The sequence below is a fragment of the Rhodamnia argentea genome, chromosome 3, assembly GCF_020921035.1.
Source record: "Rhodamnia argentea isolate NSW1041297 chromosome 3, ASM2092103v1, whole genome shotgun sequence".
Taxonomy (NCBI): Eukaryota; Viridiplantae; Streptophyta; class Magnoliopsida; order Myrtales; family Myrtaceae; genus Rhodamnia; species Rhodamnia argentea.
The window spans coordinates 32244197-32260874 of NC_063152.1; the positions used below are offsets into that span (position 1 = coordinate 32244197).

The 16678-nt window shown below is 37.0% G+C and overlaps 2 protein-coding genes across 2 annotated transcripts; both read left to right on the forward strand.

The window, feature by feature from the left end:
- The first annotated feature begins 2243 nt into the window (after nucleotides 1–2243).
- LOC125314178 (late embryogenesis abundant protein At1g64065-like) lies at nucleotides 2244–2894 on the forward strand. The gene has a single exon (XM_048275677.1). The coding sequence runs from the start codon at nucleotides 2244–2246 to the stop codon at nucleotides 2892–2894; it is 651 nt and encodes a 216-aa protein (XP_048131634.1).
- Nucleotides 2895–10105: 7211 nt separating this feature from the next.
- On the forward strand, nucleotides 10106–10750 carry LOC115746500 (late embryogenesis abundant protein At1g64065-like). Its single transcript, XM_030682286.2, has one exon. It carries the CDS (start codon nucleotides 10106–10108, stop codon nucleotides 10748–10750), a length of 645 nt encoding a protein of 214 aa, XP_030538146.1.
- Nucleotides 10751–16678: the final 5928 nt, after the last annotated feature.

Consider the following 16678-nt stretch of genomic DNA (forward strand, 5'->3'; position numbering starts at 1 on the left):
TTTCTTGGGTCGACATTCTTTAGAGGAAATTGTGGTAGTTAAAAAGAGAGATCATTCCCTAAGAAGCGTGACTTAGATATAACAAAGACATCTGCCGAAGAACAGAATGCTACTGTCTAACATCAACTAGAACATCATGTAGAATCAGCACAGTGAAGCAACAATTTGATACTTGACTTGGGCTCATGCGTACGGCCGGACAGAACTAGGGAAGACGATGCATGTCGTCGAAGCTTCCATTGACGAAAGAAATTCAATCTTGTTAACAGAAGAAGGGTCAACGATCTCTCTCCTTGCTTATCCAGAAATGTTCCCGGCAAGCTCGCCTTCTTCTAGAACAGATGATTCCGACGTCGGGACGCGTTTGATGGCCAAGTTCTGCATAACATTTGCCTGGAAAATGGTTATGGTTCCACTTCCACTGCTTGCTATTGATCTTCGTTTTTCACCACAGGCAGTAACTTTAACTCATGCAAAACAATATGCAGACAACTTTCCAACTTCAAAGGTCCCCATAAGTTTCAAAAAAACAATAGTAGTGTTTTCCAAACGTAAACTATTTACATAAAATTTGCACTTCAATAAATTCAAGAATAAACATACATCATTAGTGATCTTATCTCAAGGCAAATTTGTCTTCCGAACACAGAAAATTGTTGCGATTATGCAATAGAAATCCAATACCTTCATGTTGGGAGATTGTTAAGAAAGAACTCAAGTCCAAACTCGTTAGCATATCTAATCGGATTCACCTTTACTCAAAATCTTAAACCAATGAATTATGGACCTAGATCTGCTCTCCCTTAATTCAGGTATTATTTTGTGTCAACGTGTCTCAACTTGAATATCCACTTTGTTGTCTTGTGAGGACCGCAACAACAGCAAAGCGCACCTTCACCCTATGTCTCTTTCGCTGGGCCAAATCATGAAATCTCCTAGGTCTCTTTCACCAAATCGATCTGTGCAGACTGCCTGGAATATGCATTTTGTCATGAGATTCGTTCCTTGAAATCACCAAACACCGATACACATTGGGAGTGGGGTACTTACTAACCATCAGCTTTGATATTATTTTGTTGAAGTCCTATATGTTTTTTGGGGGAGATCGCCAAGAAAGAGCGCAAGCCCAAGCACGTCAACATATTCAATTAAACCCACATTTAATCATATTCTTAAACCAATGATTATGTGATAACTAAGTTATATTAATTGTTTCGCACAACACCAATTGTTTGATGTAGAACTTTTCTAACACTATCTACACGTTCATCTCAACAAAAATGTAGTACAATCATTTTTCATGGTTATGAGCCCCCCAAAATCTAGATCTCCAAGCGGCAAATATCCATAACATTTTGTTTTACATGGAGTAATGACGTAAATTTCGAACTGGTTTGATGAATTTTCAGTTGATACATTGTCTGTCCAAAAAAATCTTTTCATAAGTAGGGTTGAGGCCTTGACATATACCCGATTTTTAAATTTTGTAACTGTATTCATTGAATTAATAAATGAAAATTTCCATCTCTCATATGCTTGTGTAACTTATATTTCATAGTGGCGTTGTTGTGATATTTTTGTATGCGGCCATAGTAGTGAGACCCTCATGATATAAACGGAACATCATCTAGGAGAAGTACAATAAAGCAATATTACAAAATTGGACTTCGTATGGTAGTGTGAATAGTGACGACAGGATTTTTTAAATATTCTGCAAAACAATGACTAACACGTAGTCAAATATGTCCAGCTTCGATCTAAGATTTAAGTGTTATTTTAATGATTATTTCATACTATCTGATCATCCACGATGTCCAAATAAAGCATGTAAAATATTTTTAGCCATATATCCCGTGTGTATCACCTGAATCGACATTTGATTATTGGGTCTAGTACTTTGACTGGAAATGAAAATAGAACACGGTCCAGAGAGGCGGTTATGTTCATGTGATCGAAGCTTCGATTGATGGAATAATATTGGAAAAGCAATGTCCGAAGGTCATACTCATACTAAGTGGCATTCCTCTAGAAGAACACGATGATTCCAACATTCGGACGCAGTTTCCTGGAAATTGAGTCTCATATTCACTTGTGTTGTGTCCCAAATATCGTATATATATACCTCAGCATAACCAGGACTTCTCAACGTTCTCAGCCTTCTCACTTACATCTCCAATTCCTTCGGCGAAGCATAAACTCGAAAATCACAAACCAGCTCCCCACAACTACAAGACCATCTTGCAATGGCAGAGAAGAAACAGAACCAATACCAACCACCCGAATCGAACGGCTATCACTGGAACGATCAAGAATCGCTTCATACCATGGAGGATGAGGAGGCCAAGCGCAAGAAGAAGATGAAATGGACGATCGGCATCATTGCCTTCGTCATTTTTCAGGTAGTCCAAGCTCTATTCTTCGTCCTGGTCATCATGAAGTTCAAGTCCCCCAAGTTCAGGGTCGGCGACTTTGCTGTCCAGACTCTGACCGTAGGGACTCAGGCCTCCCCTTCGTTTGACATGAGCTTCATTGCCCCGATCCGAGTCAAGAACACCAACTGGGGTCCCTTCAAGTACGACGCCTCCACTGTTGACTTCACCTATGGGGGTGTCCTGGTGGGGCAAGTGATCATTCCAAAAAGCAAGGCCAACTTCAAGTCCACCAAGAAGATCAATGCGAACGTGACTCTGAGTTCTGCCACCCTGCCTAGTGATATCAATTCGAATCTCGGGAACGATTTGAGCTCTGGGGTCATAAACTTGAGTATCCAGGGAGAGCTTAAAGGAAAGATCACGGTCATGTTCATGTTCAAGAAGAAGAAGACGTCCCTGATGAACTGCACAATGGTAATCAATACATCGACAAAGGCGGTCCAATCCATGTTGTGTAAATGAGGATGCTGAGCGTGATTCTCAGTGATCCATAGTTTGTGAGCCCCGCTTATATATTTTCTTTCCACGAATCTTCAGTGGATCGAATTGAGAAATTTATGCAATTCTACCTGTTTGATTGGGTTATTCTTTTGAAAATTCTTTTAACTGTTCTGTATACATGTGACATTGTGTACCGACAGTATGTACTTTCGATCTTTCTTTCTTCTTACCATAGAGAATATGGTTTTCATCGTGAGGACGACTGGTCCTCTGTATTTCTTTTGTGCCATGCCATGGTTTAGGATTCTTGCAGACAATTTATTGAGTATGTTTTAAATTCTTTATAGGCTTGGGCCAATGGTAGGATTTTAGGGTAGCAGAATAAATATTACTCTTATGTTAAGAAGCAGAGACAAAAAAAAAATTTAGTTTTGAGAGTTTCCTTTTGTAATCTTTGAATTTCTATAGTAAATTTCGCTTCTTTTCTTTTCATGATTTTTCTCGTAAGAGTTTTCATGTAAATTTTTGTGTTGTTTTTTCTTTTCAGATTTATTTTCGTTATTATTTTCGCATTAATCATAACACAACTTGAATTGGATCTCTTACCGATGAAGTGGTCTGAGATGATGGGCTTTGGCAATGGGTCATTCTCCGTCCCTTATGGCTAGGGTTGGCCGGTTCGACGGAACCGCCGGTTCCGGTTCCGGTTCCAAAAAAAGGTGGAACCGCCGGTTCCGGGCCGGTTCCAGTTCCGGTTCGGAACCGCCGGTTCCAAAGCCCAATTGCTCTTTTTATCAAACCTACTACCTTTTTTTTTTTTTTTAAAAAAAAAACCGGGTTGGAACCGGCCCGGAACCGGCGGTTCCGGGCCGGTTCCAACAATTTACAAACCGGAACCGGCCCTTGAAGGCCGGTTCCAGTTCCGGGTTGGAACCGTGGGCCCGGTCAACGGGCCGGTTCCGGGCCCACGGGTCCATTTGGCACCCTCTACTTATGGCTCTTGAAGGTAGGGTACACGTCTACGTACTGTCACGATCAGCGGCTGGCCTAAGGATTCCTAACTTCCTACAGGCCATCTTGTTGCCGAGGCTCACTAGTGACAGCTTTTCAGATTCCAGTTACAGTTTTAGCTGTCTTCCGAGACCTCTATTAGTAGTGAAAAGTCAATCACCTTTTCAGCTTCTGGGGACACGTCTTAGCCGTCGTCTGAGACTTTTCTTAGCAGTGGAAGGCCAGTTAGTACGGATGTGGCACTAGTCGTGGCCACGGGCCAGGTTGAGACCGGAACAGATCAAGACCCGGCCCGGGTCAAACCAGAATCGGCTTGTTGATCAGGCCCGCGGTTTCAATCCGGAATTGGCCCTTAACATAAGGGTTCAGTTAAGGTTTCTTCAAAACTTGAATCGAGTCCGGAACCGATGGTTTCATGCCGGTTCTAAACCGTGAAAAAATGAGAAAAAAAATTAATTTAAAAAAAAAAGAAAGAGAAAGAGCTGTTGAGAACGGCTCTTTTTTTTTGGTGACACACTCCCCACCTAATTGTTTTTTTCCTTTTACTTTACTAATTTCTAACCTATAAATACTCCTTCACATCTCTCTTTTTTCACACAAATTCTCTCTTCATCTCGATTCTCTCAAATTCTCTCTAACTCTCAATTATTCACAGCATCCAATTTATTATTTTCTTTTCTTCAATTATTCAATCACACTATTTTTTTCATTTCTTATTCAATATTTCAATTATTCTCATTCTCTCTTTCAATTTTTCTTAATCCATTATTTTCACACCATCTCATCCAATTTTTCTTATTCTCTAATTCCTTATTTTTTTTATTTATTATCTCCTTTAATAATTCCCTGTTTCAAATTCTTTTTTCATACCATATATTTGTTTGCATTATACCATATATTTTTTCTATATTAAAAAAAAAAGTGGCAAGTTGAAGTAGAACTAGTGGCAAAGGTAAGAACAAGATGGGGGAATCCGATTATCCTCCTAGTCCTCGTGATTATGAAGATTGGGGACTTGAAGTTGATGTAGATGATGAAATTAACATTATTCCTAATATGGAGCAAGTCCAAACGCAAGAGAGACTTCATCCTCTTACCGATATCGAAGAAATCTCAACAACAAAGGAGTGGGAGTTTACATCTGACGTATGAGACCACTTCACGAAAATTGAAAGATTTGATATAGCTCCAAATAGGTATGATGTAATTTGTAAATATTGTGGGATAAATTACAAATATATTGGTTGAGGCGGATATGGAATATTTAAACGGCATCTTAAGGCGAAACATCCAGCCGAAGCGGGAATTGACACCAAGCAATAACAAATTTCCGAGTACGCCAATCCTAAAATTCTTCCTTTATTTCGTTATAATGAAAAAATTTATAAAGAAGAATTAGGTAAATTTATTTCCGTTGAACATTTATTACTTAGTTTCGATGAAAGATTTGGGTTTAATCAATTTATACAAAATGCATGTGTTCCACAAGCAAAATGTGTTCCTAGAAATACACTTAAACGCATAATTAAATATCTTTATAAAAAAGGAAAAAAAGATTTACAAAACTTTTTTATGAATTTTAATGGACATGTGCATATGGGTAGCGATATTTAGAGTGATTATTGGCAAGTTCATTCTTATATGGGTATAACATGTCATTGAATAGATGATAATTGGAATATTCAAAAAAGAATTATTGCATTTTGATTTTTTGATGATGGGCATATGGCAAATAATATATATAGATTAATTAGGCAAATTTTAGAAGAACATTATTTCCTGAATAAAATTTTTTCAATTAGTTTTGATACGCTTTAATTATTGAACTAGAAAAGATTTGTAAACACATTTTTTGTGGACAATTTTTTCACATTAGATGTGTTTGTCATGTTTTAAATTTATGTGTATACAACGGTTTAAAAACTCTTGATATTTTTCTCAACCCAATAAAATGGCAATTCAATTTTTATGGAAACATTCCCAAAAAATGAAAGAATGGTTAAATTTTATAGAGCAAATGAAAAAAAAACCAAACATATTTTCAAGAGATGTTCCAAATCGTTGAAATTCTACTTAGAGTTGCTTAATGAATCTTTTGCATATAAATATTTATTATGTGCATTTATTTCAGATAATATAACTCAAATTAATTTATACCCACAAGAATGGGATATTTCCAAATTTTTTTTAGATATTTTAAAAGTTTTTAATGATGCAACTTATACTTTGTCCGGTGTTTATTATCCTACGATGCATTTATTTTTAATAAAATGTATCAATATTGATGGAGATTTTTAAGAAAATGAAAATGGTTTAGAATTAAGTGAGACTATTAGAACAATGCGAACAAAATGGTTACATTATTATAGGGAAATTCCTATTATTTATTTAGTTGCTTGTGTTTTTTATCCACGTTGTAAATTAGATGGTTTATGTGGTTATTTGAATATGTATTATGAATGTTTACATTTAATTGATGAGGTAAATATTAGAACTATACAAACAAGGGTTAAAAACGTAATAATAGAATTATATAATGAATTTTGTAGTACATATAATCTAGTTGATGGTAGATTTTCTCAATCCAATGACATACAAAGTGGGAACATAGGTAAAATTAGTAGAGGGTACCAACTTGTGTTATATAGGCAAAAAAAGTAAAAGGGAGCAATAGAAAGTAATTCTAAAATAGAAAGCTATCTAACCATTTTTTTTTTTAGTTTGATGAATCCGAAGGCAGCTCGGATTTCACAATGTTGATTGGTGGAAGAGGCATTCCATCCAATATCCAATTCTTACTCTAATTGCAAAATAAATTTTAGCAACTCCTTGTTCGACAGTTGCGGTAGAATAAGCATTTAGCGCTGGAGGCAGTATTTTGGACGAACGACGTTTAAGATTAGCTCCCGATTCGGTAGAGGCTCAAGCTTGTATTGATTATTAGATAAAGGCTTAATATAGACAACAAGAGATAGATCACAATAATAAAGCCGAATTCTTTGATGATGGAGATACTACCGGCACCGGTACCGAAATGGGTAACGACGATTGAGGAAGAGGTAAGTATGAGATTATCAAAAGTAAGAGAACCACATGGGCTTTGATTTTTCTATCTGAAAGAAGATATATAAACGCTTAATGATAATTCATTAAGTTCAAGCCTCCTTCCCCTCCATTCCACCCCCCCCAATATTTGATTACAATTTGTATTTGATAATTTTTTCCCCAATTACAACTTGTAAATTACAATTTGTTTTTGATAAAAAAAAATTTCAATAATTTGTATTCTCATTACAATTTGTATTTGATAATTCATTATTTCATAATTTGATAATTCATTATTTTCTTTTATTTCATAATTCATTATTTGATAATTTGATTGCAATTTTATTACAAATTCATTACAATTTAATTTTTAAACTCAAAAACCGTAATCAAAACCGAAACTGAAGGTTTCATTTTCGGTTTTCAACTGAAACAGGGCCCAAAACAGGCCCGTAACTATCGGTTCAAAACCGGAACCGAAATCGCCACTTAAGGGCTTGGTTTCGATTACCCCTAAATTGGAACCGGAATCGTTGGTTCATGAATTGGAACCAGCGGTCCTCGGCCCATGGCCATGACTATGTGGAACCGTCACATTTTATACTATATTGATATGGTGGTACTTGCAAATGAAATTACAGTAGAATTCTGCTCGGTTGAACAATAAGATTAGTTGGTACAAGTAATATCCTTAGTAAATTGTAAAATCTCTCTCTTCACCCTTCCCCCGGCCACCAGTAACATTTCCTGAGAGGGAGAGAGAGGGACCTTCCCTCCCCTCACCATTTTCTTACGTTGTTTTGATCTTCTTTTTAATTTTTCTTACTTTTTTCCCATTTGGAAGCTTTTCTCTTCCGATTTAGTCTAGACCTGAAAGTTTTGCTCTCTCATTTTTGCGAGATTTCTATCCGATCTAGTTTAGATTTGGGATTTTTTGCGGTTATTTTTTCGGAGTTTCGCTCTCCTCGAGTTTCATTGGTGAACAAGTTCAGCTTTGAAGGAAATCAAAGAAACTTCGTGAAGGTTTTGCTTGTGTCAAATCTATGCTCGTTCAATCTTTTTACTCTACTTGATGATGGTATTGGGGACGCTAAACCTAGGTGTGCACCACCGAAAGGCAAAGCCATAGCAATAAATGGAGTTCTCAATGTATGCTCATTATTGAAGATGGATTTGGTGATCAGCCGCCAATTATGGTATGAATAAGTCATAGATGTGCTCATTAAGCTTGTAACCCATAACTTTGTTGTGATAATTTATTTTGTTATTTAGAGCTTGTATTTTTTTGAAGTTATTTGGGATATATTTTGGTTTGCAGTTGAATTGCGATATTTCTCTCTTGTATTCTGAGAAAGTGAATGAACTTTTTTTTTAGGTAGAAAGTGGATGAAATGAAATGTTACTTTTGACAAAAAAAGAACTAAAAGATTAGTTCATAGCACACAATCAAAATTTGTTTCTAAGTTTGTGTATACATTGGATGTGTTGGCAATAAGTGTCCGCAAAACATCTTTCAAAATATGGATCGATAGATACAAATCGAGCAGGGTTGTTCTTTAATTGATCGGCGGTGTCTTCTGCAAGCTAAAATTCAAGTATTAATGCGAACTATTGACACTTAACAGCGATTATAAACAAATCGAACACATTTTACGGGACTCGGACTCCTACAACCAAGCAATTCCTATCTACAAGCGGGTACTCATAGATAATGACGCTCCTACTTGACCGTTGTGTCTTCTCCACTTTTTCAAGGTTGCCATTACTTCAGGATCTTCGCCTGCACTGCCTGACGGTTGCGCCAGATCTACTTCTTCATGGACACCTCTGTGAAGGTTGCTTCGGAAATCGTCAGCTCCATCACTTGAAACTTCAATTCTACTTCGTTCACGATTACGTCGATCATAGCCCTTCAGTCGTTCGAGTTGATCTTCATTCATTGACGTTTTGGCTTAAGACAAGGCCATTTTCAACCATATTCTCTGTCGGCTAAAACTGTACTCTTTTGTCGACCAATTGGGTTTGTCGACAAAAGGCTCCAAACACACGGTGATTTCTTGTCCGTGTATCTTCTTACTTAGCCCCTGCCAGTCGAGCTGTCGATTGGAAATTTGAACATCTTTTGGTGTCAACAGCGGAAAACTTCAATACATACAAACACAATCACCTCACAATATTTTTGCCCGAAGACTTTTCTATATATAGTTTCTTCACACAAGACATGAGAAAATTATCCAAAAAGTCATAAATCTTTTAATTTTGCTAATTTAGTTCTAAACATTTTCATGATTTGCTAATTGAGTCCATCCAGTCAATTTTGATCGAAAATTGTTGACGTGGATGCCTACCATCCTACGTGGCATTGGCAACGCTGACATGGATAATTTTTTTTTAAATATTTTTTGAATATTCATTTGTATTTTATTTTTCCTTTATTTTTTCTTTTCTTTTCTTTGTTTTTGTTTTTCTTGAAAGTGGCCAATGAGGCTGGCCTCTCTTGCACTCTCTCATGCAGCTACTGAGGGGGCCTTGGCCCTTGCCAGCGGCCGGTGAGGGCTTCGCTGCCCTTGCCTAGTTGTCGAAGAGGGCCCAACATTCCTTGCTAGCCACTTTTAGAAAAGAAAATTTTAAAAAAATGTTAAAATATTTTGTGCATGTCGGTTCCGATCATGCCATGTAGAACGATCGGCGTCTACGGGATGGACTCAATTACTATAACGCAAAAATATTTATGACTCAATTGATGAAATTAAAAAAATTGAGATTGAATTGATAAAAATGCAATAGACTTGAAACTTTTTGGATAATTATCCTTGATAACATCAATAGGTGGATAATTGAATAAAACAAGCCTTGCAATGAGATAACCGTGCACTTGTGATCCTTCAAAAGTCAAAACAATCAAGCTCTAGAGACCTACGACAAAGACTTTTCCACTCTTCTTGTCGACGTATTCCCGCTAAACTCGCGTTTCTCTAGAAGTGAGGACTTCGATGACGCGTTTTGACATTAATTTCCAGGAAAGTGGCTCTCTTTGGAAATACTCTCTCCGAACACACTACATTAACATGAGCCAGACACCTCTCTTCTCCATCCGCACTCCATTCTCACATATCCAATTCCTTCACCGAAACAAAACTTGAATTCATCCCCAGTTTTGCAGAACCATTACTAAAATGGCAGAGAAGAACCAGAGCCAATACCAACCACCTGAATCCATCGGCTACCACCGGAGTGATCAAGAATCGCTTCATACCATGGAGGACGAGGAGGCGAAGCGTAAGAAGAGAATGAAGTGGACGATTGGAATCGTCGCCTTCATCATCTTCCAGGTCGTCCAAGCTCTCTTCTTTGTCCTGGTCATCATGAAGTTCAAGTCCCCCAAGTTCGGGGTCGCCGAGTTTGACGTCCAGAGCCTGACCGTCGGGACTCAGGCCTCGCCCTCATTCAATACGAGCTTTGTCACTCCGATCAGAATCAAGAACACCAATTGGGGTCCCTTCAAGTACGATGCTTCTACTGTGAACTTCACCTATGGGGGTGTCCAAGTGGGACAAGCGATCATTCCGAAGAGCAAGGCCAACTTCAAGAGCACCAAAAAGATCAATGTGAACGTGACTCTGAGCTCTGCTAACTTGCCCAATGATTCGAATCTCGGGAGCGATTTGAGCTCCGGGGTCATAACCTTGAACAGTCAAGGCGAGCTCAAAGGGAAGGTGACAGTGATGTTTATGTTCAAGAAGAGGAAGACCTCCCAGATGAATTGCACCATGGCCATCAACACAGCCACCAAGGCAGTCCAGTCCTTGTCGTGCAAATGAGAATGAGGACGGCGATCCGCCATTAGATGCTTCCACAAGCTTTCCACGGATTATGTGGAATTATGTATTTCTGCCTTGTCATTCTTTTGCAAGTTCTTTCATTCTTTTTGTACACATTGCTTATTGTTGTACGAGAATATTTTCTGTTGGTTTTTCGCGGATCATTCTTGTACTGTAGTTTGATCATTAACTAAAAGAAAAATCTTTAAATAATTATCCATGAGTTGTGGTAATAATCGCCTTAGAAGAAGTTGACGATTTTGTTCATTGCAAGGCATTGCATGTGACAAGTAATATTTAGACCCCTTTTCATCAATTATAAGCAAAAAATTAATCGTGATATTATGGTAAATCCCTTGATGGTATTCACTTTATATCATTAATTTTTCTCTTTAAAGTCCTCTTTGTAAATAATAATTTAAATATCAGATTGCTTCACATAATATATTTGATTCAGAAAATGTAGCCTTAAAAATAATCATTTATATCACTCAAAAGAATTGGTCACGGGAAAATGTTTTTAAATATTAACAACATAATATGTCTAGATATTTCATTGATGATGAAAATATTTTTTATTCATCCATTTTTGCGTTCGAGTACAAATATATTGCGTGATCATCTTTCATGACAATTGTTAGAATAATAAAATATTAAATCACTCATTTGTTATAAGCTTAAACTTGTAGAACAATTGGCAATTACTCCACAAAATTTTACATACATTAGAGTACGAGGTCATAAAAAAAATGTGCAACATTGCCTCCTCTTTTATATTTCCAAAATTTTGTCTCAGACCAAAGTAAGACAAAAGTTCAACCTACGCGTGAGGGTGGCTTTTTAGATAGAGTATTTCAATGTAACAAATACTTTAATCTACAAGTTTAAACTTGTAGAATAGTAGGTAATGATCAGTTAAAAAAATTCATAGCAACGACCTCAAACTCCGGATTTCCAAGTGAAAAAATATATATATAGTATTTTGTTTTATATCTGGGATAATTATCCAAAAAGTCTTAAATTTATTGTAAATTTGGTTCTAAACGTTTTAATATAGCCAATTTAGTCCTAAATCTTTTGAGAATTTGCCAATGTAGTTCTTCAAACCAAAATTGATATGAAATTGCTGACATGGCCGCCCATCATCCTACGTGGCACGACCGATGCTGATGTAGATGATTTTTACGTTTTTTGAATTTTTGAAAATCATAGTTTTTATATGTTTTAATTTTCTTTTGTCTCTCAATGCTAATCTTCAAGGAGGGGCCTCTCGCTGACCACTAGACGAGGCATTGGCGGCCCATGCTGGCCTTTCGGCCTTTCGAGAATATAAAGTGAAAATGGAGAAAAAAGAAAAAAAGGAAGAAAATCAAAAAAATTATTAAAAAGAAAAAAAATTAAACTAAAAAGTAAAAGTAATTATTGTCCATGTGAGCGTCAGCCATACCACGTAAGATGGCCGACAGCCCCATCGGTGATTTCCGGCCAATTTTTGTTGGAAGGATTACATTGGCAAATCGTTCGGAACTACGTTGTCGTATGATAGATTTATGACTAAATTGTCAAAAAGTTTGAGACTAAATTGGTCAAAATGAAAAGTTTATGACTAAAATGGTTGTCGTATAATAAAGTTAAGATTTTTTTGGAAAGTCTTCCCTTTTATGTCGAGATAATGACGTAACTATCCAATTTGCTTAATGAATTTTTATTTGATACACTAGCGGTCAAAGTAATCGGTTCGTAAGTAGGGTTGGGACATCGCCATGTATAGAATTTTTATTTTTTTGTTGCTGTATTCATGTCTGTAGCAGATGAAAGGTTCCATTTCTCATATTCTTCTGTAATCTGGCATTGTTTTAATAGTTGTTTATGTAGGCGGCCATCTGCAATGTAACTCTGTAATATTAAAGCGACCTCATTATATAAATGAAACATTATCTAGGAGAAGTACAATAGATTAATATTGTGAGATTGGACTGTGTATGCTAGTATGAACAATGATGATACGATATTGTGCATTAAAACATCGCCCAAAAGTAAGATTAAGGTAGGGAACATCGTGGAATACTTCATATAGGCAATCACACGATCCTCCATAGTCCATACCATACATAATTGCAGTCAAATATGTCCAGCCTTGATCTCTAATTAAGGTGTTTTTATTTATTTGTTTTGTGGTTATATAGCGATGAGGCATCTTAAGTCAACCTTGACGTATCACACAAAGTTCTGAAAAATAGTCTCTGTATCTGAAAGATCACAGGCACGCTCGCAAACAATGGGCTTGAAGACCAATTTAGGTAAAGCTAAAAAACGGCATAAGCACATTCGACGTGCCAAAAGTTTCGTACGGCGCTTAGTTTAGTATCAAAAGTTTTCTTTAGAGTACCTTAGTGCCACTTTATAAAAAGAATGATCACTCAAGTGCCAATACTGATTTGAGTTATCGAAAATCCGACATGATAATATTTTATTAATTTCTCCAATCGATGTGACTTGCTGGTGTGCCCAATTAGTACGTATACCCCCATTTTGATGTCGTCCACATGTTTTGACCCAAATATAAACCCTAAATTGAACAATCAAGCATTTTCCCAAATTCAAAATCATAATTCAAGTTTTTGGAGCAAATTCTTGCACCTTAGTTCTTGCTATAGAAAGCCCCAAAATTAACAGTTGAAGCTTGCAATGCAGAGCAGTATCATGACTAACTGCTCAAATTCGTTTCAACGAAGCTTTGGCTCAAATTATTGCACCCTAATTGTTTTGAACTTAAAACTTTAATCTTCTACGTTATTGTCCGTTGCTGCTTGTCGTTACTCTTCACTGCTCGTCTTATTCACTATCACTACCGCTGCATTTGAGAAAGCACAACGAATGCTCTGTTTGTCTCTGTTTTTCGGCCGTGACGCTTGAAAAGCATCAATCTCGGTTCAAGCATCATCATTGAAGTCAATCTTAACCGGAAAAAGCTTCTAGCACTACCTCCTATCATCGCAACTTTCAATCACGATCAAGATTTCTCTTCAGTAAGGAATCAAGGTGCTAAAGTTAGGGGTGAGCAAAAAAACCATGATCCACCAAAAACGGATGGGATCATACTCAACTGGTTGACTTTGAATGATAACTAGCGGGTATGGTTTAGCTCCCTGTACCAATTTTCTGAAATCGGTACCGATTCGGTTCTCGATTTTGAGTCCGAATCATCCAACTGGGTCAACTGGACCGGTCCTTCTATATAATACAAATAAATATTCTTTTAATCACATTATGTTCATCTATTATCATATAATTCACAGTCAGAGATCAGCAAAAACCACGTGAATGGAGCTTAATATGCATGTTGATCAAAATGTATGATAGTGATGTATTTTACAACTTCAATCACCTTTAGAGCTGTCAATCCTTCTATCATGATCTATAGATGCTTTCTGAGAATCTTGCAATAGAAGGTGCAAAGTAATTAGGTTAAATATTGCAGCACTAGAAACAAAAGAACCTCAACCATAAATAAATCTTCCACTCAACCAGAAAGAAATCTTCCCTCGGCTACCTTTAGAGATGTTGATACTCGAAAGAACCGTAATCGGGATCCTATTGAGAACCAGACCAGACCGGTGGTTCGATTCTCGGGTGGATTTATAGAACGAGCGGATGGTTCATGATTTGCATTTTGCAGAACTGTTCCCTAGCGGGCGGTTCTCGATTTTAGAGTAGGAACTATCCATCCTCAAACTGATCACCCCTAGCTAAAGTTTTGAAGAAAACCTCTTAATAAATTTTGATAAGTGACAAAACAATCCTCATCATTTGAAGTTGATAAATCTAAGTGTTTGTATGTAGGGGATAACTTTAGAAGAAAAGAAATGTATCAAAGCTGTCTATGACTTCAGACTTTACGAGTTATATTACACAACTATGGACCATAGCAGTATACTCATCGGGGATGATCTTATGAGTCTTCCTAGATATACACAAAAGCTAAGATATGCACATTCCCAAGGCATTTGACTTAGGAAGCTATTAGACTCAGTGTTGGATCCTAAGCCTAACTTATGTTCAGACTCATACGCAAATCATATTTACAATGGCTAATGATCTGGTTTAGATTCTACGCATTGGAAAGAATCAATTTACGTAGTCTTGCTTACTAAATATTACAACAAGACATCTTGATTGATTGGTGTGATTTCTCAACAAGAGTACAAAACTATCGAACGGTAGATTGAAAGTGAAGAAGTATAAAAGGAGACCAAAGTGCTACAAAAAAGAGACATGCAAGAATCCAAAATTTCAAATTCTGAAGAGAGCTTCATCTCTACATTTGTCTTTGTTGAGCTTCAAACTGTAATCATTGAGAAGTTCTTGTTAGCGTGATTGTGTGGGATGGTGAGATTTCTCAATAAGAGTATCATCACTCATTGTAACATCTGAATGATGGAATAGTGGAATTCAGCTAGTAGGCTGTTAGCGTGGAGAGTGAATGTTTGGTTGGTCTAGAACCGAACTACTATAAACATTGTGTGCACGTTTCTCTATGTCTAAACTTTTTCATACTGCATATATTACTATTTATATACTAATTCAAACTTGGTAGTTTAAATTCCGCATTAATTTATTGAGTTCTTTGAATTTATCAATTTATCCCATCTAGGTGATTTTACTAACAACATCATATAAAGTTAACGGCCACAGCTTGATTGCAAGGCCTCCTCTTTTTCCGCAAAGCTCGAAGAATGGAGCCCTTCTTCCCCCGTGCTTTAGATATCATTCTTCTAAGCTGCGATGAACGAGAATCGAAGCATCACGAAGACGAACTCCAGGTCAAGACAGAGCTCTATATCTCCATGTCAAAATAGAGGTTTGTTCCTTCCGGATCCCCTAACATTGCAATGGCAATGTCAGGGGTGACATTGATCAAATCGGGCCGTCCAAATCAAAATGGACGGCCTGATTTGATCCATGTCACCTCTTCAAAATTTTTAAAAATTCTAGCCCAAAATTTTCCCTCCTTTTGAAGAGGTGACATGGATCAAATCAGGCCGTCCATTTTTTATTTGGACGGCCTCATTTGATCAATGTCACCTCTAATATTGAATTGGCAATGTTAGGGGATCCATTTCCCTTTCTTTCAGCTCCACAAAGAGGGAGAGAGTTTTTCTAAAAGAAACTATGTCGCTTTGTTTATTTTGCCAGGGTGGACAAAAAAATCTCCATGTTGGACTTCAATTTCTTTTAAAAAAAAAAAAAGCCATGTCGGAGGGACAAAATTGATTTGAAAAGTGGCCTTAATTTATTGGTGGAGGTATTTAAGTGACCGTTTTTTTTTTCCAATTTGGCACATAAGTGAGCCGGCAAAAAATTTCAACACCAAAGTGAGCACCATTCGAAACTTTTGGCACTAGTGTCCTTATGCCGCTAAAAAATGATATTTAGTTCTTGAGTAATTTTTCAGTTAAACTTAAAATCACGAGGAGATGTGCAAACTCTCTCGCTAGTTAAGCCAAATTTACAGGTTTCATTTCATTTCACGCTATGATCATCGACGGTCTTCGAGTAAACCATCTCATTTTTTTTTTAATGTTTTGCAGTATATCCCGTATATACCTAACGTATCTATACTTGATTATGGGGTAGCATTGTGGGGATAAGGATATTTTGGAAGTCAAAAGACACATTCTCCGGACTGGGCTTGCTTCTGTCCCCATTGTGCCTTAAGCTTTGGTCCAACCATATAAAGATCATCCTTCTTAATTGAAGAAGCAATGTGCGAAGGTCAGACTCACACAAAGTCGCATTCCTCTAGAAGACCACGATGATTCCAACGTTCGGACGCGCTGGCGTCTCAAATCATGGCAGTTTCCTGGAAATTGAGTCTCATATCCACTTGGCTTTCGTCCCAAACATCGTATATATAAACCTCAGCAT